Here is a 25,470-nt window from a genome sequence, read left to right as displayed (position 1 = left end):
AAAATTGTTTTGTAAACGGATAAATACGCATACATATAACAAGTATACGTATGCGGTACATGAAGGAACGTGAAATGGAACACCTTGCCACGTGTGCAGCGATTGTTGACAATGGAGCGAACTCTGAAACTATTCTCAGCGCGTACCTAATGCACCGCACACATCCTTAGGTTCACGTGTACGTATTCAGGCTTACGTATATACCCGCATGATCGATAATTATGCACTTTAGAATTTCACTTTAGCTCGCGGCATGCATGCAGCGCATTGCGCACAATGCATATCGCTTTCAGTGCAATATCGTGCACGCCGATCCCGATATTCATGCATTCCACCAAGTTGCACCGCGCACCGTATATCGATATGTTTTAGTCGAACACTAGCTGCAAGTTTGCGATTGTTATTCTTCCGTGTCTAAAACCTTCATCGAAGGTGGCAAGGTTCTGTTATTTCACGCAAGAGTAATTCGTTTGGAATTTTCTTTCCCGCAGGATGAAGTGCGGTTCTTCCTTTTTTCTTGACACTTTGGTATTACAAACGTGAATTGTTGCACCGTGGAATGCAGCGGCATTTAATTCTGTAAAAAAAGTCGTTTTCTATCGGCTAATCAATTTTTTATTAAAAATTATGGACACTCGGGTGAATAAGCCAGACAATTTAATGGTACGGTTGTAAATGTAGAATATACGGCTCCGTGATTGAATATTGAAGGAGATTTATAACCTTCGACTATAAAACGGTGGTAATTATTTCACCTTTCGTGATACGTTGTACATATCTTGTCTAATTCGATGCAATGTTGTTACTTTTACGTTTACTACCAGGATCAGAGTTTACGGTGACTTGAAAGATTGGTGAAAATACTCGGGTGCGGTTTTGAGGGAAATGAACTTGCGCAAGACCTATGAATGAATAATCATACGACCTGACGAACAATTAAACACATACAAATTGGAAATTCCATGTGATACGAATCGACGTCTACCCCTTGAAATTTTTGATTTTGTTCTAATATTTTTCTACAATTGTTCCAACTCTATAAAACGGCACTCTGAATTTTTTTAGACTTTTTATTAACTGATTAATTGTGTACAAATAATGAGAGTGATTTTTTCAAAGGATCTTTTTTAAAATTATCGACAAATTGTCAAAAACTGCAATTTCTTTTCCAAACATTTCTAGACCAGTTTCATTGCGAATTTGATATAAAAATTGAATGTGCTAAAAAATAACGGCAAACATCGCTTCGCAATGAAACCGGTCTAGAAATATTTTAAGCAAAAAATATAAGTCTTGAGAAATTTTCAAGAATTTTCAGGCCGTTGAAACCGTGTTTTAGTCGGGCAAAAAAATTCAAAGTGCTGAAAAAAGTGGAAAAAGTTGTATCATTGTGGGCCCGGTTTTGAAATGTTTGAAATAGAAAATACAGTCTGAGAATTTGTTGAGAATTTTTCAAAAGTTTCCTTTCAAAATAACTTAAAATATTTATAAACAATTGAGCAGTTGAATAAAAAATCTGAAGAGATGTAGGATATTGTTTATTAGTCGGGACAATTGCAGAAAAATTTTTAAACAAAATCAGAAATTGTTAGGATCGGACGTCGGTCGAATTCCCATGGAATTCTCCGTGTATAAATTTATTGTCGGTTTCTGTAGAGTCGAAAAGAAATATTTAATTTTTTTTCATTCCTGCAACCAACTGTTTTCATTCTTCAACAGTTGTTACACGCGTAGAAACGAGCAATTATCCATGAATGTATAAACTGAGCCGAATGATGGTTAATTCATACGGGCGTTAAAGTGACAAAGTCGTATTTTAGGCTGAAACTGCTTTGTTTTTCGAATCCGACGACGTGAAAGCATCGGGCTGATTACAAGACTCGAGGCAGAGAGGCTTATCAATATAGGCTGTAAATTTGTACGGGTAATTAAACCGGCTCACGACAGAGCAACACTCCCTCCCTTTCCTTTTTCCCTGCCGGGCAGTTAATTTTAACGGCAAAAATACCTTACACTGAGAAGCCTGTGCCGAGTTCCCTTTTTAAGCGAGTCGCAAAACGACCTGAGAAAACAATACCAGGGACACGCGATTCGCCCTGCTGGTGCAGAAGGGATTTAGAAAAGAGCCGTGTTAAGATCGCCTCGTAATAAAGTCCTTCCTAGGTTTATAAATTATAATTAACTACCGGCTACTTATTTCCATCCCTTCTCACAGCTGTTATGAACTTTTTACCAACCCAAGGAACTAGCTTTCGAAAACCTCGCGCACTTGCCTCACTGTCGGAACGTAATTTATTGAGGCGTTCGGAGGTTTTTTTTTTTTTTTTTCAAATTTCCTGTCCCCGTGCGTGACAATTATCTCGTTAATATCGAGCTTCGTTGTTCATTATTCTGCAACACATTTTTACAATGAACAAAAAAAAAAAAGGTTTCAAAGTTATATTGTAACGTTTTCACCGGCTTTGAATCGTTTCGTCGGCTGTTCTCGATGATGTGATTAAACGTCGTTATTTATAAAATATATAACCTTCCAATTTATCAGACTTTGAGAAAAAAATAATTTCTTATTTCTACGCATAACACCAGTTTTGACTTTGTTCGATTATTTTTCATACCTACATTTGCGACTCGTGAGAAAGAAGTGAAAAAAATGAATACCGTGTAGGAGAAATTTTTTTTTTCTACCCTCTTTTTGTTCAACCCGATATTTTATTCCCGATTTCGTAAAGACGTCGTATCGCTTTTTCAAAGAGTTTGGGAATATCGTGCACGAGTCGAGAAAACGAAAGGGTGAAAATGGTTTGAGAAAAATGCGGAAGGCTCGAGTACAATGCAAAAGTATACATTGAGGATGTAGAACGCAAGGCCATAACTGCAGCGGGCGGAAGTCTGCCGGCATTTGAATATACGCAGTTATGATTTTGACAGGCGTATATAAAGTGCTTTCGTATGTAGGAAGCGGCACGACGCGTTGCCTCGAGAAGCTTATAAGCTCACGGTGCGCGCACACGGAGCAATTCGACGCATCCTGTGTGCAATAATTCCAGAGATGAATGTATAAGTTCGGAGGAATGGAAGGTGCCTCGGTCCTTCTCCCAGGAAATCTTTGGGAATATCTTTGGGGCGGTATGAGGGATGAAATGGAAACACAATATCCGGTCTGTCATTCATGCTTCGGCATTGCATCGCGAAACATCGAAGAAACGAACACTGGCCGCACTTTAATATCGTCGAGGAGATTGCGCCGGATGTTGGAATAACGTCGAGCGGATCCCGATGCGTACCTACGATGAGAATGGTGCACCACCACGATGCACTTTCGCAAACGTAAAACTCCCGCGATTCTTCCACCATTCTCATCGGATCGCGAAACGTGCAGTTTGAAATTTCTCAGACATTCGAATCGTACGTTAATTCCGAGTTTCGATACGATTCAGAGGTGGATCAAAAGTTGGGTGGTTAAAATTCGAAAAGGTTTCGAGACACGATTTGTACGATAAGATAGAGGTTTATAAACAGTTGGAGTATAGAATGTTAAATAAAGTTGAACTTTATACGATGTCACCTTAAACTCTTGAGTTACACATCGTTTTGCTGAATCAACTTTAATGACAAGACAGCATTCTCTGGTTTTCAGAGATCGCTGATTACGAATCTGAAATCAGATTTCAAAAATTCAATATGACGGAAGAAACTTTCAAATTTGATCGAATTTGGTCGAAAAATTCTATGCGGGAGTTTTCGAGGTCGCTGATTGGATTCGCGTCACACAAAATTTTCAACATCTGATTTCAGATTGTAATCAGCGACCCAAAAAACTCACAATGTATGCAAAACGTGTATACGAGTTCGGGGGTAACTTTTTCGGAAATGAATTAATCCTTCAATTTGCACGATTTTCTTCAATCATCTTGTTTCTAACAATGATAATTTACATCATATCGCAATAATGACTTTCGAGTATTGAATAACTATTAGTATACTATAAAAAATATCAAAAAACCGCAAAGAAATATGTTGCAAAATTCTCTAAATATCCAAAAATTGGATCTAAGTGAAAGGGTTCAACTGAAAGAGGAAATTGTTGATTTAAAAGTTTGAAGGTTTTTTTTTCCGTAACACCTTACGTCAGTTACAAGTAAGCTTCGCACTTTATGGTTGAAGAGCGTCAGAGTTATAATAATCGGTAACCCTTTCTGCAAATTTTTCACGAAAATACAATCTTATGCGAACTGTTAAACGCTGTAGCGTATTTTTATAGCGCATGTATGAAAACTTGAGTATTCCTGCAGGTATATTAGTTTTTCGATTCGGGTATACGATGTGGAAAAAGTTGAATGAAACGAATAAAAAAATAGATGAGAGCTTTCCGAAGTAGCGAACATCCGCAAGCCGTTTTACACCACAGAAGCAATTTCATATTTCCAATGCTTCTTCTCCCAGCCGACGATGAGAGAAATTTTTGCTACAGCTGAATTTTCGCCCGGATAAAATCCAATAACTTTTCAACTTGGATACCGGATCCATAAATATATGTATTTCGTACACATGCATCTTATGCAATTCTGGACGCGTGGTGATAAGGTCAGTGAATCGGATGTCTAGGAGATGTTTTCCATTCCCTCGTTTCTCAAACGCTGGATGCGACGATTTTATCGATGCTGTAGCAGCTGCGAACAGTTTCAGGCTATACATTTTTTATTCGGTTGATTCTCAGTACATAGGAAAGTATTAATCAATCTTATCCGTGACGTTGCATATTTTATGAGTTAATAGAGGAACTAGAAAAAAAAAAAACTGTATCAAACCTAACGAAATCACATGTAATGCACGAAATTCATTTTTTTTCTTTTTTTCAGCGCCGAAAACATTTGTTTTCAAAAATGCCAAATATTTCGTTGCAATCGGTTTTTCATAAAGCGAAAAACCAATCCGATATTATTTTCGTAGTTTCGCCGACTTTCGTCAATGCAAAATAAAAACTAAAATTCTTGATAACTTGTCGTAAATTTGAAAAAAAAAAAAAAATGTGAAACCCTTTGAGAATTTGAGATCGATTATTATTTTTAACCCAAGAGTGAGCTGATGAATAAATAATTGATAGAGGTTAATAATACAGATACGCTATCGTTGTCTAAAAATTTTCAACAAAATTAATTACGAAAATGTGAAAATTGATGGAATTGGCATGAAACGTCGCTTGCACAATTCTCGGGTAATATTCCTTCGAAGTATAAATTTTCGGTACATATCTCAATGTCTGAAGCAGAAAATCCGCTCGCGGAATGACAAATGATGTGATTTAAAAAATATCACAACTCGTAACGAATCCGACAATCAGCGTGGCTGCAGCGTAACTTTAATTGGGTTCATTCCGACGATACGGTTTTGCGAACGCGGTAAAATTCCGGGTAAAATTTCCCCGCCCCCCGAGAAATTATACACGTCGAGATTTATACAACGAGCCAACGCGGAGATCTCGGTGAATTAATTGCGCCCACGGATCGCGTACACGTATCGTTTTGCGATAAAACTACCCTGCATGTATACCAACGTATATTATATGCGGTGCACGATGCTCGGCTAAGTTCGTTTCCTATTTCCAAGCGTCTGTGCATTCACGGTTACCTACGAAACCGGTGTAACAGAAGCACGGGCGATGAGGAATACGGGGAAAACGGTCCAGTCGGGTGAAAATTAATTCCTTTTTCATGTTGTTCGCCAACCCCTTTCTCCCCCCTTTCCACTCGTTTATCTGCCTGGTATCGTGCAGCGCAACCGCGATGCGAGTTCGGTACGAAAGACTCGTCAATACGACCGAGAACTGCAACATTTCCGATTTCACTTTGTTCGGCACGATCCTACCCGTTCTACTTATCGTTGCAAAGAAGAAGAAATGAATAAGTAAGGGAAAAATCGTCGAAAATTCGCTTCGTCACTTACGTGTTCGTTTTTCGTGTCACTCTTCTTCATCATGCGTGAAAAAACTTGGGAATTTTATAAATTCTAGTTCGGTAGTGCGACCGATGATCGTTTGGATCTGTTGGTATAGTACCTTTATCTCGAAATATTTCGACACCCAAAGTTCGTCCATAGATTTTTGTCTACATGTTGAGAGTACGAAGCGAATGATTTCGCTCCGTTGAAAAAAAATATTCCTCCAACGAAGAGCGAATTGACTTTAACTGAAATTTGACTAGGACTGTAATGTCTGCTTAAGGTAGGATATCGCGACAGCGAATTGCACCTCCAACAGGCCGTTGCACCCTGCGACTCGAAGATCTACGTACCCCATTAATTTTCCTATTCCATTTCACTTACCCCTGAGCTGAGATAAGACGCTCTCTCGAAACTTCGGATTGAGCGCTTTCTAACACGCATGCAATGTGCCTGCCGAGAACCACGCGAACTGATAAATTACCTGCATATTCGGCGCGACAACGAGTCTGCATTTTCTTCACGACGTCACGACGCCGTCGTCGCATTACGGAAGCGCACTCGGTTTCAGGAATTTCCAAGTATAGGGCGCGGAAAAATTACCGACAGCGAGATGACGAGCGAGGTGAAGATCATTGCGGTGACGAGACAGTCTTCCAAGTCATGATCGTGATTCCGTATACCGAGGGCTCAATCGATCATAATTTTCGTGTATACCCGATTCCAAGATCTCAAGATTTTAAAAGATTTTAAAGGATTTCAAGGATTTCAAGGATTTCAAAAGACTTCACAGATTTTATAAAATTTGTAATGATTTCAGAAGATTTTAAACGACTTCAAAGGATTTCAAGAACTTCAAAAGATTTCACAGATTTCACAAAATTTCTAACGATTTCAGAAGATTTTAAATGATTTCAAAAGATTTCACGGATTTCGGAGGATTTCAAGGATATCAAAATATTTTATAGGTTTCATATGGTTTCAAAAAATTTCAAAGATTCCATACAATTTATAATGATTTCAATAAATTCAAATAGTTTCAGAGGAAATCAAAAAATTTCACAAGGTTACTAATGAAATTTCAAAGATTCAAAAAGATTTTAAAGATTTAATAAAACTTACAACGATTTCAAGGATTTCAAAAAATTTCAAAAGATTTCAATTGATTTGATATGACCTCAAGGGATTTTAAAAAATGTCAAAGATTATACAAAATTTTTAATGGTATTTCAAAAGTTTCCAAACATTCACGTACGGGTGTACACCAAATTTCACAAGCGATTAACCACTCGATTTATACCAATTCAATCGTGAAAAAATTCAGTTGTTAATAACCTTGACAAACGGTTGCAGTTCACCACGTTACACAATCAAGCGAAGAAGAAATGTCACCGTCTTGTTCGGAGTAAAGTTTTTCACAGCAATTAAAAGATTTAGCCAATCAAAACTTGTCTCAGCTGTTACAACGAGTTTTGAAACTGCAGCGCATCAAGTTTGTTTCCAACTTATAACAATTAGACGATTCCGCCATCATGTACCTATACTCTTGCCTTGAGACTGCAGCTGCAATGAGACGATGAAACGTCAGCTTGAATATCTCTGCACTTGGTTGGCAAATTTAATCCGTTGTTATTAATCATCTAAAGAAGTTATCCCGTAGTTTCCAGACCTCGCAGTTATCCGCGCAGAGAAATTTTTTATTAAGGCTACTATTATACTCATACCATCAATTATTCTCATTTTTTACCATAATAATCGCAAAACACAGTCCCGAGTAAAAAATGTAAATGAACTATCGTGACGATATCTGGAAAAATGTTATCAACTGGACACAATTAATAGATTCAATCTTTCTGTTAACCAGAAGGTAAAGTATCGACAAATATAATCGCATTAAAAAGTCACATACTTGTAAAATATTTTCTTGTAATTAGAACGATATATTTCTAACGACATTTCAACGATACTCATTGCACTGAAATCTCTTGGTACCTAGAAATTTTTCTGGCCAAAATTTGACGCATTGTCGGAGTGTTAAAAATTTTTCTGTGAAACTTCCTACACTTTATCGGAAGTTTTATTCGGATACGGAACAGCGAATTCACCATAAATGTACCCTTTAATCAATTTACGACATGATTTAGTAAATTAACATTACTTTTGTTGTGTCGTTTCCTATAAATTTTAGAAAACTCAAAAATTGTCATTGTAAGTTTAAAACAAGTACGCAGTAAGTTACGTTATTCCACCGAATTTGCAAATTAACAACCTTTCGTACAGGATATGGGTGGAAAATTCACAATCATTTTTATCAGCGCAATGAAAAACTGAGCCATCAGATGAGCGTGTAAAATGATCTTTACGAATGGAAGGAAGAATAAGACTGGAGAATGAAACGACACTCGAGCCCTCGGGTAATTCGCGGAGTCGTCGTAACCGTAATTACAATGACGAGAGGGTTGAAGTGGTTTTTAAAAGTTTCACAGCCGAGGGAGGCAACGCGTGAGAATATTCATAATTCCTCCGTATTATAAAATGCGTGTATTAAATACCGAAACTCGGGGCACGGCTAAACTATGTATAGGTAATATCTCGGTGAAGAACGCTCGCGCTACCGAAGCACGAGGTAGAAACTGTCCTCGAGAGAGCTATTCCTTGTTTCGTTGCATTGTTGGGAGCGTAAAAAAGAAAAAAAGATGAACAGGACCCGGGAGACGGTCGTGCGCGGAGGACGAGATGAACGCTCTCCGGATATCTTACAGGTACTACCTTTGAGTTACTTGATTACGAGAAGGATCGAGTTTCTGAGAAAAAAACGTGCGATCCGAATTTCGGGGCGGGGCTGAAGTTACGAATTTAAAGAGTTACGAAAGCGCCTAATTACGAATGATTTGGCGACGAAACTTGAAGCGGAGAAATCAAACTTTGAAGATACAACAAAATTTCGAATCGTTGAAACTTCAAGTTACGATAGAGCAAAATTCCGAAATATAAAGTTTCGATGGAGTGAAATTCCGAAAGTTAATATATACTCACACAGCGGGTGGGGGTACGAAATCAGAAAAACCGAAAATCGGAATGGCCAGAATTCCGAATTTAACAAATTCGAATAACAAACGTGAGAGAACAGATACTATCAGATATTTTAAGTCCCGAATAGTGCCCGATAAGAAGCTGCAGCTTACCTAAGATTTATTTAGTAGAGGGCTGTATTATCCGAATCCACTTACTTCAGAAAACGTTAATGCAAGAATTCAGAGATGCAGAATTCAATAACCTATAGAGTCAATATTCCAGAGAATGAATTTGTAGAAAGTTTCATATCCTCAAATGTCCAAATATTATAAAAATAAAATTTAGAACTTCATCGTCTAGAAACGGCAGAAAACAGATATCCATAATGCAGAAGGATCATTATTCAGAATCGTACGATTCAGAAAGATCGGTATTCCGAAAGTAACCGTATAGACGGCTTAACACCAGAATTTCACATTCCGAGTCTATCCACCTAATCTATTTTGACTTGTAAAACGTTTTGTATACAGAATCGAACAAATTCTTTACTCAATACTTAATAACGAAGAAAGAACGCAACGCGAATGGACAACTTTGAGTTGTTAAAGCTGTTGGGTTAGGCCTTTAGAGTGTGGCCAACGACGTGCCCGACTCTTCTCATATATTGCGATTCTTCGTTCCGACGATTCTGATATACCGCAATTCTGTATTCCGAGCCTTCTGTGAGATTACTACTCGAAGTTCTAACCGTTCTGATTCTTGATCCTTCGCATTTATGAATTCGAATACATGAAAATTCTACTTTATGATCCACCCGAAGGTTATTTATTTGTGTTTGCGAGCAATCGCATTTGCCTCATTCCGCTAACGGCCTTTCGGAATTTTCACCAGTTGTGTATTCTAAATTCTATAACTTCAAATTTCGATACTTTTACATTCCATTTCCTTTATTTCTGGATTAATGAAGATTCACCAATTTGTTCTTTCGCGATTGTGAGTTTTCGATATATATATATATGTTCGGAATTCTGACCATTCTGATTTTTACCCGCACCTCTCACACAGCATAGTTTACTTGACGAGTGGGTGGAAAGAATCAGAAAAACCAAAAATCAGAATGACCAAAATTCCGAACATAAGAATATCGAAAATCCGAAACAAAGATCAAAATACTGAAATTTCACCAAGCCAGAAATCACAGAACTGAAAATCTTCGATCATTCGGAATTAAATTGTCTGCTCGCAGAATTTCTGATGTGTGACTTACCGTAATTAATTTCACCAAAATGCTAATTTTGGGTACCGTCTAAGGTTAAGGGAGCTCCTTGTAGCGTGCACTCGAACTGCCACGTTCCAGTACATATATACTGACATCTGCACACAAGTATATACAGACATTTCATAATTTGCTTTCATTTGCATGTAAATCCAAAATTTCCGAGGAGTGCCGACCTGGAAACTTTTTTTCGGTCCAATTAATATTGGATCAACAACGAGCTTACGGTTTAATGTGCGAGATGAATTATGTACGGTATCAAAAAACGAGAAAAGAAAATTCTGACGCGAACTTAACTCTTCGGTCTGAGAATTATCCCAGCGTTCGTGTTGGTTTGCATATATATATATACTCGGGGAAAAAAACACGATCTGACGGGCATCGGAATTTCGCTTCTAAAAGCGTGTGTCGTAATTACGACGTAAGGTGGAATTACGGCGAGGGTGGGAATTTGCATAAGATAATGGAACCGGCGAAAGATGAACTAAGATGTAGCTAACAACCGGAAGTTCGGCTGCCTGGGTAAAATTTTTTAACTGTAAAACTCCGGCACAGGAATTAAGCTTAAATGGCAAAGTCGTAATAAGATTGAACTTGCCGAGTTGGAGTTTACACGACGTGTGATTGAAAATTTGAAACCTGCAGGTCGCGATAAGGATTTTTCGCTATAAGTTCACGGGAAAAAAAAGATCCAACTATAATTTTGTCTCGTTGAAATAAAATTTAGACCTCGCTTCAGAATATACGAACAATCTTTTCGAGTGGTGAAGAATTTTTCTTTTTTTTTTTATGTTTATAGTGTTCTAAAATTGAATTCCGTGGATGATTAGAATTTTATTTTACAAATATCGATCTTATAATATAATGATTTGACAAGTCCGACTGAAGTTCAAGATTTCAATTAAAAAACAACCGTCAGTCGATGACATTTGAGTAAACGAATTATTCTGTCTTTTTTTTAAACGTGAAAAAGATACACGCTTACGATTTATTCCTCTAACTCGTCACTCGCTGAAAAATTGTGTTATGCAGAATTATTGTGATGAATTGAAAGTGATAAACTCGTGAATACCAAGAACAGGTTATAAGACAAGTTATATACAACTGTAATCACCGCTAGTGATTTATCGAGAATTAAATTACGAGCAAAGTCAGCTGTAATGAAGAAAAATTGAACGAGCCACAAACTTTTGGTGCTGAATAGAGAAAAAAAAAAAAAAAACACCAAGGAACAATTCAAGTGATTGATGAAAAATTACACTTTAAAAAGTTTTTATTCCCTATTAAGGTAACATTTTTTCAGTCAATTTCTTTCAATCAACCTTGTACGTATAATACAAACTAATTATTTCTTAAACAGCATGGTACATTTTTACTACGTTCCCTCTCTCTCTCTCTCTCATTCTCTTTTGCTCGGACACTTTTCTTTACCGCTTCCGCGAGGGCGATACATCCTGAATCGTTGTTCCAACGTTGCAGGCCATAATTCTACGTCGAAACTTCGTCGGTCCGCCGCTTCGTGATCCCTATATAATTATCAAGGCGAAGAAATACGACGATGTTAGTTACTACCAGTATATAATACGTACAACGTGTCCGGGGTCGTAAGTAAGAAAATACGACGCACGGAAAAGTGAAGCGAAGCAAAAAAAAAAAATAGATAAATAAAATACAACAACCTGACAGAGTTTGCCGCCGCAAGTACCTTATAAATCGCTATCGGTATTATTATCACGATGAGAAAAAAAGATGTGGAAGAAGGGAGGGGAAAAAAATGGACCAAAAGGAAGAGAGAGAGAGAGAGAGAGAGAAAAAAAAAATATCGCAGGAAAACAACAACCGAGAAACGTAAAACTTAGAAACGGTGCAGCCGCGAGGCGAGCTCGTAGATCAAATCTAGTTTATCGCTATTCGCTTCTATAATGGCTGGAGAAAACAGGGGCGAGGAAATAGGGGCTGGGGGTCGGAAGGGGGAAAGGGGAAAGGGGAAAGGAAACGTACCTTTGTGTCGGTTCCAGGCAAGGCGGACAACCCTTCCCTTCCCTTCCCTTTCCTTTCCTTCCCCCCAACGAGGGGCAAAATGTATCCGTAGTGTAATAGACTAAGGCTCGCTCGTTTTGTGTCAAGTAGTAAAACCCAGCGTTCGTTCCGACTCGCTCGACACTCTGACTGCGAATCACACACGTAATATATGGGATAACGTAGATAAGAATCTTTTCACTTTGGTTACGACCACTTGTAGAGATCGGAATTATTCTTTTAATCCGGTTCATTGGCGACGATTAACGAATAAGTTGTAAGGACCTCGTTTATATTGTGTATACGTACAGGTGGTCACACGTATGAAAAAACTTTGAAAGCCTGGAATTCTCAGGGGATATTTTTAATTTGGTCGTGGAAAAAATTTATAATATCTTCGGAATTAGGAAGTCATTTTTTGAAGCAACGGGTTTAATTTTTTTTTTAGCGTCGAGAAAACAAAATTTTTTTTTACCGATATTTTTGGACGTTACATTTTTCTTCAATTAACGAGCTTGAACGATTTTGGTTTTAGAAACTTACTAGAACTGGGCAAATGTCAGGGAAAACTAGGTTTCGGGTATTGGAAAACATTTTTTTTTCCAAAAAATTTGTTCACACCCCGCATTTGAACAGAAAAATAATTTTACACGAATCTATGTTACAATCATGGCATATTCATTTTTATTGAAATTTTAAATCGAGCTTTTATATCCCGGGGATAAGACTAATTGATTTTTTTTTTCTCGAAACAGATAACGTAAATTTACGAGGATGAGAAGAAAACTCGTCAGTTTTGTAATTAACACATTTTATGTGATAGCGGATGAATTTTCCCGTATTTTACAGTACAGCCTTAACCGCTTCATTTTATTTTTACTTCTTTTTTTTTACATAAAATTCAAGCGTGATTATTCAGTGCTTTACAACATTACCGTTAAAGCGATATTTCAGAAAAAAAATTTAGTTTCCAGAAATAATCGTCTTCGCTTGGCTGGATTTTTTTTTTTCTCTTCTCCTTTTCTCTCTTTATTGTTTTTTCATTACACTTTCATTTTCTTCTCGAACGGTTGAATACACAGCGTGTAATTCATTTTAGCAGAAACGCGCAGTGATTTGAACAGTAGTCACGAGATATAAAGTGCTGCAGGTAATTAGATACTTAAGTGGATATGTGAAAGTGCAAACTGCAATCACTTAGTCGCAGCAAATGGATTTGAGTGACACTTGAATGAATTTGTAGAAATGAAAATGGACGCATCGTTGTTGGGCAAATATTTATGCGCTAGTAGATAAATTAACATTTCATGCGAATGGAAGCTTACGTGATTAATTTGTGACAAAAATCAATTTTACAACATGTAACATCTTGTATTACTCGTATAAAAAACAAATTCTTCTTCATTAAGTTATTCGGCCGATGCTGTATTTGAATATATCTTTTCAAAAGCTCCGGCAATTGTGATTCGTATTTTGTGTCAAATTGGATCATTGTCACGACCCTATTCCAATGTACTCGTTTGCCAAACCAAGGACGATTAGACGGATCCGCCGATCTTTGCTTGATCAGAATTTGACCCAAGGGCTGGAGCCATTACCGAATCTGTTTAATGCGCCGAGCACCACTTAAGGACGTTCATGACGTACAGTCTGCTCTAAAAGTCGTTGAGAGATGGAAACAGGGTGAAATGTAATTTGTGTGATATTGCGGAATTTCTGTTTAAATTCAATCTCATGGGAACCTGATTAACAGTGTCACCACAAATCGAAGCCGGCAAGATGTTAAGACGATGGTAAAAATTCAAATTCTATACAAAACTATACTTAATTACGAAACTGAGATTTAGTTTTCAAAAAACCAAAATCAACGATGTATCAGAAATTGAAAAATTGTGGTAGAACATTTTGTACAAATAAAGAAGAAGGAAAATATGCAATCAGAATTTCATCTTCAGCAACACGTTTCTTTGGAATCCGAATTTAAAGATACAAAAAAAAAAAAAAGAAACTTGTTTTGGCATTCAAGAAAATGCACTGACAACTTTTATTAATTTCGCGAGGAAAATATAACCGGACAAAAATACTGTCATGCTAAATTTTAACCCCTTCGATTTGTATCGTGTGAAGTTTTTGAACCGACGAATTTACAACCGGACTGTACCTACGGCTTGAACGTTCCAAAGAGCGTAAGTAACAAACACCGATGTTACGTTTACACAGAAGTAGTGTGGCTCAAGATGATATCAGCCGTTTTCCACGTGGTCGTACAAAACGGCGGAGGTAAATATCGCCAGATAGTTAACTGCGGAACGGAGATAGGCCAAGCAGGTATGTGAAACCGATCCCCATGGAAACTGGGTCACCCTCGGTTCACTTCGATCTATTTCTCGAGCTACATTTATGCAAATTAAGAGCCCGAATCGCGCCTGGCAGGTCGCAAATATGCAACTCCCGGACGCCGAAAGTTCAGATTTTAACCTCCGTTTAAAATATGACGTAAGTTTTCCGTGAAACTTGCCACTCGACGCCAGCGTGTAGGCAACCGAAGCTACATCTTGCATCGCTACGTCGTATCGGTGCAGTTCCGGTTGCCTACCTGCCGGCGTCGAGCGGCAAGTTTCACGGAAAACTTACGTTGTAACTCTGGTTTTTTCGACAGGATGGAAAAAACGGATCCTCCATTCTCCGAACAAGCGATTAACGTATGTTCTGTTCTACGGGAAGCTTTCAACGTCAAGCCCACAACATGCTACGAGTTTTCTAATCGCTTTATCCTCTGCGGTGATCGATTTTTATGGAAAGCATCGAGTACGCCGTCGTCAAGTGCCTGCGATAGTGAAAAATTGTGATACGAAACCGCGCTTATCGGCTATACCAATTTGCATAATGTCTATTGGTCCGTGGTGCCCCATTATATGGATCCGATGCGAACGAACTCATATTTTCAAACTGGATGATCCGATTATATTCCGAAATATCTTCACGGAAGGATTTTCCCGGGGTAATATGCCACCGAAATGGCGGTGAGCGAATAAACTGTAATTTTGAGGTTATCGAGGTTAAGGATATCGACTCTCTCGACATCTTTCTCATTTCCAATTTTATTTCACGCGAAAATCTTGCAAAGCACGGTTTCGTGAGAACACTAGAAAATCGTGAACAATCCGATTTTCCCGCGAGTAAATGATACAAGCCCATTTTTCGAACTCGTAAAAAAAAAAAAAAAAAAAAAAACGTCGGAAATGTAGGTAATTCTATCCCGACTTTTTGAATCAAAGAATCACGCCCTCGGCCCGTTTCCACCGGAATACCCGAGGGAATATCCAAATTTAACGAAAATATCGAGTGACGATAGTGATTCTCGTCGCACTCTGTACATAACTGACGGTGCTCGAGTATTCGAATATTTTATTGTCTCACCTGCGGCTGATTTACTGGGTAATAGGTATAACAATGACATGCCGCCAACCCCTGCAGCTCGCTATCTGCATCGCCACACTTCACATCCGGGCAATTCGCACCCCTCACCGATTATGAAAAAAACAAATAAAAAAATAAAAAAAACTCTCGGCGAAAGATTGAGTAACTAATCAAGTATTATTTTTTATTTCTTTTTTTTTTGTTTTCCTTTTATTGACCGTGAAGTCAAGTAGAAAATACAACTTTATTAATTTGTTGTACATAATTCGTTAATCAACAAAATAAGCTCTAATTGTGATGGGAATTTTTTCATCCTAGCAATGAATCAGCAATTAGAGATCCCTTCAAAATCATCAACAATTGTGCTATTGTAGCTGAAATTACAATTTACATGAAAAAAACAAAAAAACGGGAGTTCTGTAGTTGTAGAATATCGTTTCATTTAAGGGCGGGGTACAGCTTGGAAGGTTAAAAATCATTTATTAAAATTTTCTTTTTTTAAGAAAAATGCAAACACTTATAGCGATTCGAGTTTCAGGGCTCAGATCGTCCAAGATTTGACCCCCCCACTCCCCGGCCCTTGTTAAAGTCATCTCGAGCAACTTTAGTTGCACTTTCAAACCTTCGTTGTATCGTATTTTTATTTTCACAGCTTTTTGCGCCTTTCTTCATCTCTTCGGTAAGTACACTGAGAGAAATTTTTAGTTTATTTATTTACCACAATCGAAAAATATAGTTCCAGGTACAAAATGAAAATTAGTTTTGTAGCTGTTACCAGAAAATCTAGTTTCTGTTACTATTCTTCCTCATTACGATCGCTGTTACTATATTTTCTTGTAGCCGTTGCGAAAATTTGATGCTTGTGCAACAATAAATTGATATTGTAGCCTTACTCAACTAAAAAAGTAGAGTAAACCTCAGAAACTGATCTTACGTTGCAATAACCAAAAAAGGATCGACAATGGCGCAAAATGGTTACGCGTTCCTCGTTTTTCGTAGTTCCAACAATATTCAAATAGTGTTTTTTTTTAACAATACCTGTTTTACTGAATTTTTCTAGTTACAATAACAAATGTAATTTTTCTCAGTGTATTTCAACACCGTGTGTAATAGCCGTTGCGCGTTTTGACGCCCCATCATGCTACCCGAAATTCCGACCGAACCGCAACACTAACCAAAGAAGGAATTACATCCGAACTCCGTCTAGTGAGAGAAACTTGGGGTTGAGTCAAGGCTGGCGAGAAATGTCGGACAAGTAGGAAATTCCAACACCTCAAAGGAACCACGCTTATCACTCACCCTCTGCGGATGCAGCGGTGATGGCCGGATACAGATACGCGTTTCCTACCGAAGTAGGCACGTGTTTAGAAAACGAGATTAAGGCTTTTCGGTATAATCATGATTAATATCCCGTCCTTCGCTCACACTTATCTCGCCGTGGCCTGCAGTTAACGATAGTATCAAGAAAATTTATCGTCCTCCGCATCTTCCGCATTCACGCCTCGAGGATTAACCCAAAGTTGCGTCGTTCCGCCTGTAATGCACCGAGTTACTTCATAATTCATGCATGTCTGTCTAACGGTCTACGTATTTTATTTGTTGGTGAATGTGAAACTCTTGCAAAGTTGTTTTAAAATTTGAACCAAAAATCTTTCCAACATATCTATCTCATGATCGGAACTTGGATGTTATTTCAAGGTTGACTAATTATGGCAGGCATTGTCGAATAATTTACTAAAATGGCGACAAAGATATTTCTAAAATTGTAGAATTCATTCAACTTTTTCAAATTACATTTCTATTATACATATTAATATTTCAATGTCGTATATTTAAAAGCATCAATCTATTAGTTGAAAAAAAAATTCAGTTACACAAGTTGAATTTAAGATTTTCAATTACTTTTCATACTTCAGGAAGAGATTTTTTCGACAAAATTCAGTTCAATCATCTCCAGTTTCTTTTAAAAACCTGGAACGAACCATTGAGTGTTTTTGTTTTCACTGACATAATGATATCTTGAAATACGTTCCGTTCTCAGGAATATCAGGAATATCAACATTCACACAACGCGGTCCTCTGAGTAAAATTTACCACCAGAAGAGCGAGTCGTTTCATTCCTGGGATCCCTCGGCGAAAAAAATTCGTCAAAGAAAGCCGAGGGGAGAAGGTAATGGAAAAGTGTAAAACCGAGGCATTGAGCATAGTTGAATACAAATGACTGGGTCGATGCAGCTTGGAGTGGACGAGTAGGCGCTTCATGATCTATTACTAATTAATGCGACCGCGATAATTAGCCACGAAAGCTTTACGAGCCGAACGAAAGCTTCGGTAATATAGTTCGGATTAATCGAAGCAATACTTGTCTCGCTGTAGGAGAGCAAAAGGAAAAGCTGGAGTCGTCTGGCTTTGTCACGTCTCGCTTTTCTCGGAATTGGATCTCCGTTCCTCACAACTGCCGGTACAGACGATACCATTCCGCGTCGTCGAGCAAACCGTATCCTTCGAATCGTCCTAATGATTCGAATTGTTAGTCGAAGGACCATGGCATTGATCCACGACCAACTCGAATACCTTGTCGTTGGAAAAGTTCTGTATTCATCCCTGTCATGCAGTCTCAGGCAGTGGATGTCAGTGTCACTTGGCAGAGTCATTCAACTCTCTTGTCACACTCTTACGGGCCGAGAAAAGGAAAATTCGTTAAAGTCTGCACTCGTTAAAGTCGGTTGGAGGATTCTAAAGTGTTATGAAATCTGATCTAATCCGCTACAGAGCCAAGAAACTATCATTCTGAAGAGCATGAATGTGGACTAAAGAGTAACACGTGTGATCAAGTTTCGAAACTACAAAGGAACAGTTTTCCCTGTTCATCGTCAGACAAGTTTTCATGGGATAGAAAATCGTCAAGCGTAGTTCATGATTGGAAATTGATCGTACGATATTGCTCGTGGAGTTAACCTTGTGAGAAAAGGTTCGGAAAAAAGTTTAGAAGCGTCTGACGAGAGGTACGAAAAACACTGACAATGAGTAATAAATAGTCAACCGAAACGTGAAACGAGAGTGAAAAAAGCAACACTGCATACATGGAATTGAAAAGAGAGCTGAGCGAGCGAATATCGTCGAAGAAAACAGCTTCAATACGTGTTTGCGCATCGACTAGCACTGAGCAAACGGGGTGACATAGGAACGATCGAAGAGATGAACGGATAAGTGCGGATGTCGCAAAGCCCGGAGATCTTTTCTTCGGACGGGCTGAATCCCGGCGAGTTTAGCGAATTGAATCGAGTTTCTCCTCGGTTCTATTCAGCCGAGTCAGCAGCTGGAGTAGAATAAATAAGGGGTGCAGTGCAGACAGTGAGGACTTGCATCGGACAGAGTTGAATTCCAGTTGTTCGCCAACGAACCCATGAAAACGACGAGTTACGAAACAGGACGCGAACCAGTTACCGATCCTTTTCACCTAGAGAATGGACCTGAACACAGGACAGACGGGGAACGGCTTCTGGGACCTTTTGAAATAATTAGCTGGAGCTAATTACAACGCGTTGGCACCCTTTGTTACTATGACGTTTGCAGCTGCAGCGCTTCGGCTTTAGCTGCTTCTTATTCTTCGCCATATTTTTCCTTCTTCTTTTTCGTCTTTTTCTTCTCGAAGTTGTAGTCGGGCAGGTGAAAGATAATAGAACTTCTGTCGTCTACAGTTTACATCAGTTTGAACTCGGGAGGCACTAATTGCAAGAACTAGAAGGAGTCTAATTGCATTTACTTGTACTTGGTGGCCTCTGACCTACTGCCAACCTCAACTCATCCCCGACTCCGAATCCGTCTACAGTAGCTCCCTTTTACTCACCGTCGGGTTACTTTGACTGCAATTGATTAACTGTTTTCCTACTACTACCCAACGTCGCATGGGGTACGTAAGTAATGTGTACCAGGTTTTCTTCTTTAGAACGGTACAAAGTTTGCAATTTTCACTATTTTAAACCCCTCGTCGAGGACGCAATGACTGATCGCTGTTCAACTTCTTGGCACGGTCTTGAAACTATTTAAGGAGTTTTTGTCATGAAGCTGTAATCCTTACAGTGACTGCAAATTCACAAAAATATCATTGGAACAGTGAATATAAAATGACATTATAAATCGATTCTCATTCGGTTTCATGTCAAGCACACTCTATTCATTCATCTGCAATCTTATAATTTGAGGTCTTACCGAAATCTGAACACAACTAGTGTTTCAAATCAAAAAGAATACAGTACTCGTATTTTATAACCGTTTCACTAGATCGGATATCAGAACGGTCCACAACCTTTCGAGAATTCAAGAAAATTGAGCTTCACGCTTATCAGGCTCAACTCGAACCCAACGATAGGTGGTAACTTACACTCGGTTAGACATTACTTATGTCTTCTCTCTAATCGATATCAAGGCATTGTTCGGGCGAAGCTGCGATCCGCTTCTTTGTCTCGAATTGGACAAAGTACAGCCCATCGAGAGGACTGCAGTTGGGTATAGATAGATACAAATGGATTGGTGGGACCAAGGTGCAATTGTCACCCTCATTCCTTTGCTTCTACCTCCGTGCATTGGGCGAGATAGAGCCAAACAGAATACCTATACGATCCCGTCGTTGTAAGAAGTTGAATTCCGGTACAAGAGCCGGTTTTCGAGGACATTGAATGGTTCCTTTTTCCCCGTTTTATATCGGATTCTCCTTGGTGCATCAAAGAGCTGAACACGCAAGAGCGAGCCAAGATTTCCCGCCTGAAGATTTCTCTCGCAATCTTCGCTTACGTTGTGTGCGTTACCATGCATCCTTTCTACCGTCACGGTAATTCTCTTTTTTTTTTTCTTCTGTGCGCAGGTACTGGGCAGTGACGAATATCGACTACATCCACCAGAGGACCGGAAAACGAATCGGCCTAATGATCGCCGTCGTCTGGCTCGTTGCCGCATTAGTCTGCATCGCTCCACTTCTAGGGTGGAAAGATCCTCAATGGGAACATCGTGTGGTGCACGAAAAATCCTGCCTGGTCAGTCAGGACATCGGCTATCAGGTAAGACAAGCTTCGATGTTTCGAGCCATCTTCGACAGAGTCCTTTTTTTCGAAGAGGTTGTGAATCGAAACGGTTGATCACGGACCGAAAATTCAACAGGCCGAGCTGTTGCATATTGAACGCGTGTGACACGAAGTCCTTTAGAGTGCACCCAAGAGCCGCTATTCCATTTAGTTAGCTCTTCTCGCTGGGAGGGACAGACGACCCTTCAATCTCAACCAACTGCACTTTACGATCCTGCACTATATAGCATCAATTAAGGCAACGTCACTGGTTTATACGTCCCCTGGGATCTCGGTGGAAATCGTGCCATCTTCAGGAACGTGAACAACTTTGAATTTCCAATCTCACATGTCGACTAACGCGGTGCGGATTCCTACGCTATGCTTGAATTGCCGAAGCACTCTGTTGAAAATTTATGGCTATAAAAAGTGAAAAGATTTACTCTAAAATCACCGCCCAACACTTGTTTGACCCTCTCTTTTTCACTGATCGCAGATATTCGCTACGGCGTCTTCATTCTATCTGCCACTCTTCGTGATCCTGATACTTTACTGGAGGATATTTCAAACGGCCCGGAAACGGATCAGGCGACGCGCGGGTCAACCGGCGAACCTTCCAGGTCATTGTAAATCACTTTGCGCCAATATATTACCAAATTTCAATTTGATTGAAACCAATTGCTTGTACCAATCGATGAATGGGGTACCTGAATTTCCCGTACTCAAAAGGTGGTCACACTTCGGCTGATTCTCGAAGATTATTTCATTTCTTACCTTCGTCTATTGCTCTGTTTCCTTTATTTCTTATTCAACGATCGCACAGGTACCACCAAATCCATGGGTGCACCGCCCAGACCCATCGGAGGAAGTCATGCGGTTGGAGGCGCGTTGGCTCAGGCGCAAGCTTCCGGTGGAATCGCAGCTGCGGTTGTCGCAGTGATCGGAAGACCTTTGCCCACGATATCAGGTGAGAAGATATATCCCGATAAATCGGGTCGTAAAATGGATTGAGGGAATCCCAGGAGAGAGAGTGAGAGTATCATCCAAGTGTACCAAGTGGAGGTCAATCATATTGTGAAAACGGTCGCTTTGAAAATCAGCGAACTTCTCGCGCCTTGGTCTTGGAAAGCTGAATTCGACCCTTCGGAAAGTCAGCCAACATTTACGCACACGTACACTCGGTAGAGGTCTCGTATTACTTAATTAAAGGGTGACAAGTAGGCGAGATTAATGGTTCCTCGGGTTCCAAGAAACACTACAGGATTTGCCCCAGGACTCGGCTCGCGGAGCACAGTTCCTAAACTCGCGCATGATGAGGAATATGAACTTAAATTAATGGGCATCAACTGGCAACTATACATACACGAAATAAGCATACCTGCGTTATGACACTTTTCCGTACGTATACACCCTGAATTTGGTTGTGGAGGCGTGACACCGATTCATCTTCGTATAGCTGTGGATATTAATTAAGCGTAGGTGCCGCGACACTTAGGAAAGTCTATTCAACGTTCAAGACAGTCGCTTCTACACTGTCCGCCACATTCGACTGCGATTAATTTCACGTGTCATCGGCATCCACCTATATTAGTTACATGCAATCACCGTCATTACGCGTATATCCATCCTTTCTTGACATTCCAAAGACACGCACCAGTAACTGTACTCGCGCAAGGTTCCAGAGTCTGCGATTAAATCTCATTCATTTCCAGCAAGACATCCCGAGTCGTGCGGTTTGATGCAAAGCTTGATTTATTTACACTATCGAAGATTTTGATTAAATCCCTGAAGACACCAGCGAATGAACGCCAATTGGCACGGTACAGCGTCTCAAATCGTTGTGTTTACTCAGAGCGGTTGTAATTGGTAAGCGTCAATCGTTCGTTCCCTGATGGCTCTGACGAAAACATTGGTGCATAATCGATCACGCAAAAGCGGATATATTGTTTGACAAGCGTTAAATTGACGGGCAGTATTGAACCAACAATTTCAGAGACAACGACGGCCTTCACAACGGTCAGCTCGACAAACACGTCGCCGGAAAAAACTTCGTATCACAACGGTCTGGAAGCGGATCCACCGACCATGGAAACGTCACCAAGACCGGCTATATCGAGGCGGAAAAAAATAGCCGCCGATTCGAAGAGGGAGAGAAAGGCGGCCAAGACCCTCGCCATCATCACCGGAGCCTTCGTCGTCTGTTGGCTACCATTTTTCGTCGTTGCGATACTACTTCCGGTCTGTCAGACCTGCTACTTAAGCGAATATTTACTGGACGTCTTCCTGTGGCTTGGGTAAGCGACGCTTCGCTTATCGATACATTTTACAACCAGGTTGCGTTCGCTTTCTCGCTTGATGATAGTGACTTGACTTCAAGCGAATTTCTTGCATCCTGATGATTTGAGTAAGCTTCATTCATCTACAGTGAAATTTTCTTCTCTTCAGGTGACTTTACACGTCACGGTAGGTGCAATTACAGATTGGTGTCAAGTAGACGCATCTGTTGTATCACGGACCAAGTCACCTTGTTTATAACAGTTGTTTAACCCCTTCAGTCACACATTTTTCAACTCAATATTTTGGCTCGAGTTTTGTTACTCGGAAAATTTTGGGCTCGCTGATCACGAATCTGATGTCACAATTTCAGAATTTGTAAATCCAAGATGGCGGATCCAATATGACTGATGTAAGATTGAAAAAACTATCAAAATTCAATGATTCTGGACGAAACTTGTTACCCGGTGATATTTGGGGTCGCTCATCACGAATCTGAAGTCAGAATTTGATCGTTTCTAAACTCAAGATGGCGAATCCAATATGACTGATGTAAAATTTTTTAAACAATTTTGTTTCGTTTCGTAACATATGATCCAGACTGTGGGAGTTTTTACCGTAACTGGGAACCGGACTATCCATAAATTACGTGGCGTTTTTACTTTGACTGCGTCTAACTAGGATCGTTTAACGTGTGTGGTTTCAGGTACTTCAACTCAACTCTTAACCCAGTGATCTACACAGTCTTCTCACCGGAGTTTAGAAACGCCTTCAAGAAGCTACTGTGTAGACGACGACGAAGCGTCGGCCGACGGATGGGCATCCGTCATTACATGTAGGAATGGGTTTAGGGTGGAGGTTACACATCTTATTACAATAACGTGCATTTAATATAGTATATACTTTACAGGCCAATAAATAGACCGTCTCAACTATCATGTTTCGACTCTACACAACGATGTCTATTTCCAATTATCACACTTACCACATGCGGACAATTAACTGTGAAACAAAAGTTGTCAAAGCTTCATTCTCTGCACTAAACTTGGTTAAACCGTGATGATTGATTTCGGACAAATTTACTGTCATCGTTGTTTTTTTTTTTTGGTTTTTTTATGACAGAAAAAAAATCTACAATTCTCTTTCTAGCCACCCACCCCATGTTTTTCGGAATCTCTGAAAGTCCATCGTAGCGACGTGTGTATAAGACTTGTAGCTTCAACCCTTCCCTCTATATCACCTATATATGTATATATTATACCTACGCGATAAGAATTCCCGACAACGTTGGTTCGTTCACCGGAAGCGACGGGAATTTCGAATCCCGAATTGCTGGCACTTTGACTCCTTAAAGGAAACTCGAGAACGCGGTTGATATCCGGTACCTTGGACTTTGACTCCGATCCTCTGCGACCCCTGTCAGGATAGTGAAACATTACACCGTGTATATTAGGAGTCGAAAATTCAGTTCTCTTCATCTTTCATGTTTTATAGAAAAGTGACATTGACTGGTAGAAAAGACGAGAATATAGATGAAAAATGAACCGCGAATTCTTCAAGTCTCTCAAATCTCGACTTTAACCCGAATGCCTTTTTCTCTCGAGACTAAATTATTTAGCTTTTCAAATTCCCAATTTTCAGGCGTGCATCGATTTCTACAATTTATTTTATCACGGGTTCAAAGTAACTCAACAACTGATTATAATCACGGAAAAATTTGAATTTTTTTCTCAATTTCGACCAGATTTCAAAGCTGACGTTTTAACATTGATGATCTAAGTCCGGATTTGTAGAATTATTTCTACATCACAAATTCGAAATACACAATTTTCTACTCATACGATAGATAGAATAATTCTACGGCAATAAATACGAATCACTCTCAGGATTTTTTTTTTTTTTTATTTTTATTCTGCTAATTGCTCATCTCGTTTCGTTCTCACTCTGTAAGTTACATTTTTTATTCGTTGCGTGCGGGTTTTCTAAAAGAATTTCCAAACTGCCATGCGCGGAAAAAAATATATATATGTGTATGTAAAGCGAGCTACCACGCCCAGAAAAGATTAATTAGTATACTCCGAAGAATTCTTAAGGAAATTTTTTTGCAAGGACTCGGGTGGATTGCTGGGCACATAATTCGCGTTCACTGTTGATATACCGACACCTCTCGCTTTAACTTTGAGCTACTTTTATACTTTCTCATTCGTTTTTTTTTTTTTTTCTTTTCATTTCTTTTTTCTCTTCTTCTTTTTCCTTACTTCTTCGCTGCTCTTTATCCTCATTATTATTTTCACCTTTTTTCTTCACGCTCGTCCTAGTTTCTGCGCTGTAAAATTTAACCCGGTTGATATCTATATATTATGTTTCAACACCCTAGAGACCGTACAGCTTTTCACCCTCGGGGAAAATTCACCCCGTGCCGTTGTGCAGCGGCTCGCTAAGACAAACCAAAGTTTTCATTCTTCTTCA

The 25,470-nt window shown here is 39.4% G+C and overlaps 1 protein-coding gene across 3 annotated transcripts in view; it reads left to right on the top strand.

Annotated features, from left to right (window-relative positions):
* Positions 1–24,713, top strand: part of LOC124297803 (5-hydroxytryptamine receptor-like) — a 175,396-nt gene extending 150,683 nt beyond the window's left edge. For all 3 annotated transcript variants that reach the window (XM_046749121.1, XM_046749119.1, XM_046749120.1), the window contains exons 6-10: positions 20,532–20,724; positions 21,224–21,347; positions 21,551–21,694; positions 22,721–23,021; positions 23,708–24,713. In XM_046749121.1, coding sequence (XP_046605077.1) covers positions 20,532–20,724; positions 21,224–21,347; positions 21,551–21,694; positions 22,721–23,021; positions 23,708–23,840 — 895 coding nt within the window. In that variant the 3' untranslated portion in view covers positions 23,841–24,713. The remainder of the gene's footprint in view (positions 1–20,531; positions 20,725–21,223; positions 21,348–21,550; positions 21,695–22,720; positions 23,022–23,707) is intronic.
* Positions 24,714–25,470: the final 757 nt, after the last annotated feature.

Source organism: Neodiprion virginianus, chromosome 2, assembly GCF_021901495.1.
Source record: "Neodiprion virginianus isolate iyNeoVirg1 chromosome 2, iyNeoVirg1.1, whole genome shotgun sequence".
Taxonomy (NCBI): Eukaryota; Metazoa; Arthropoda; class Insecta; order Hymenoptera; family Diprionidae; genus Neodiprion; species Neodiprion virginianus.
Note: the sequence above shows the minus strand (reverse complement) of the source record. Positions and strands in the feature narration are given on the sequence as shown.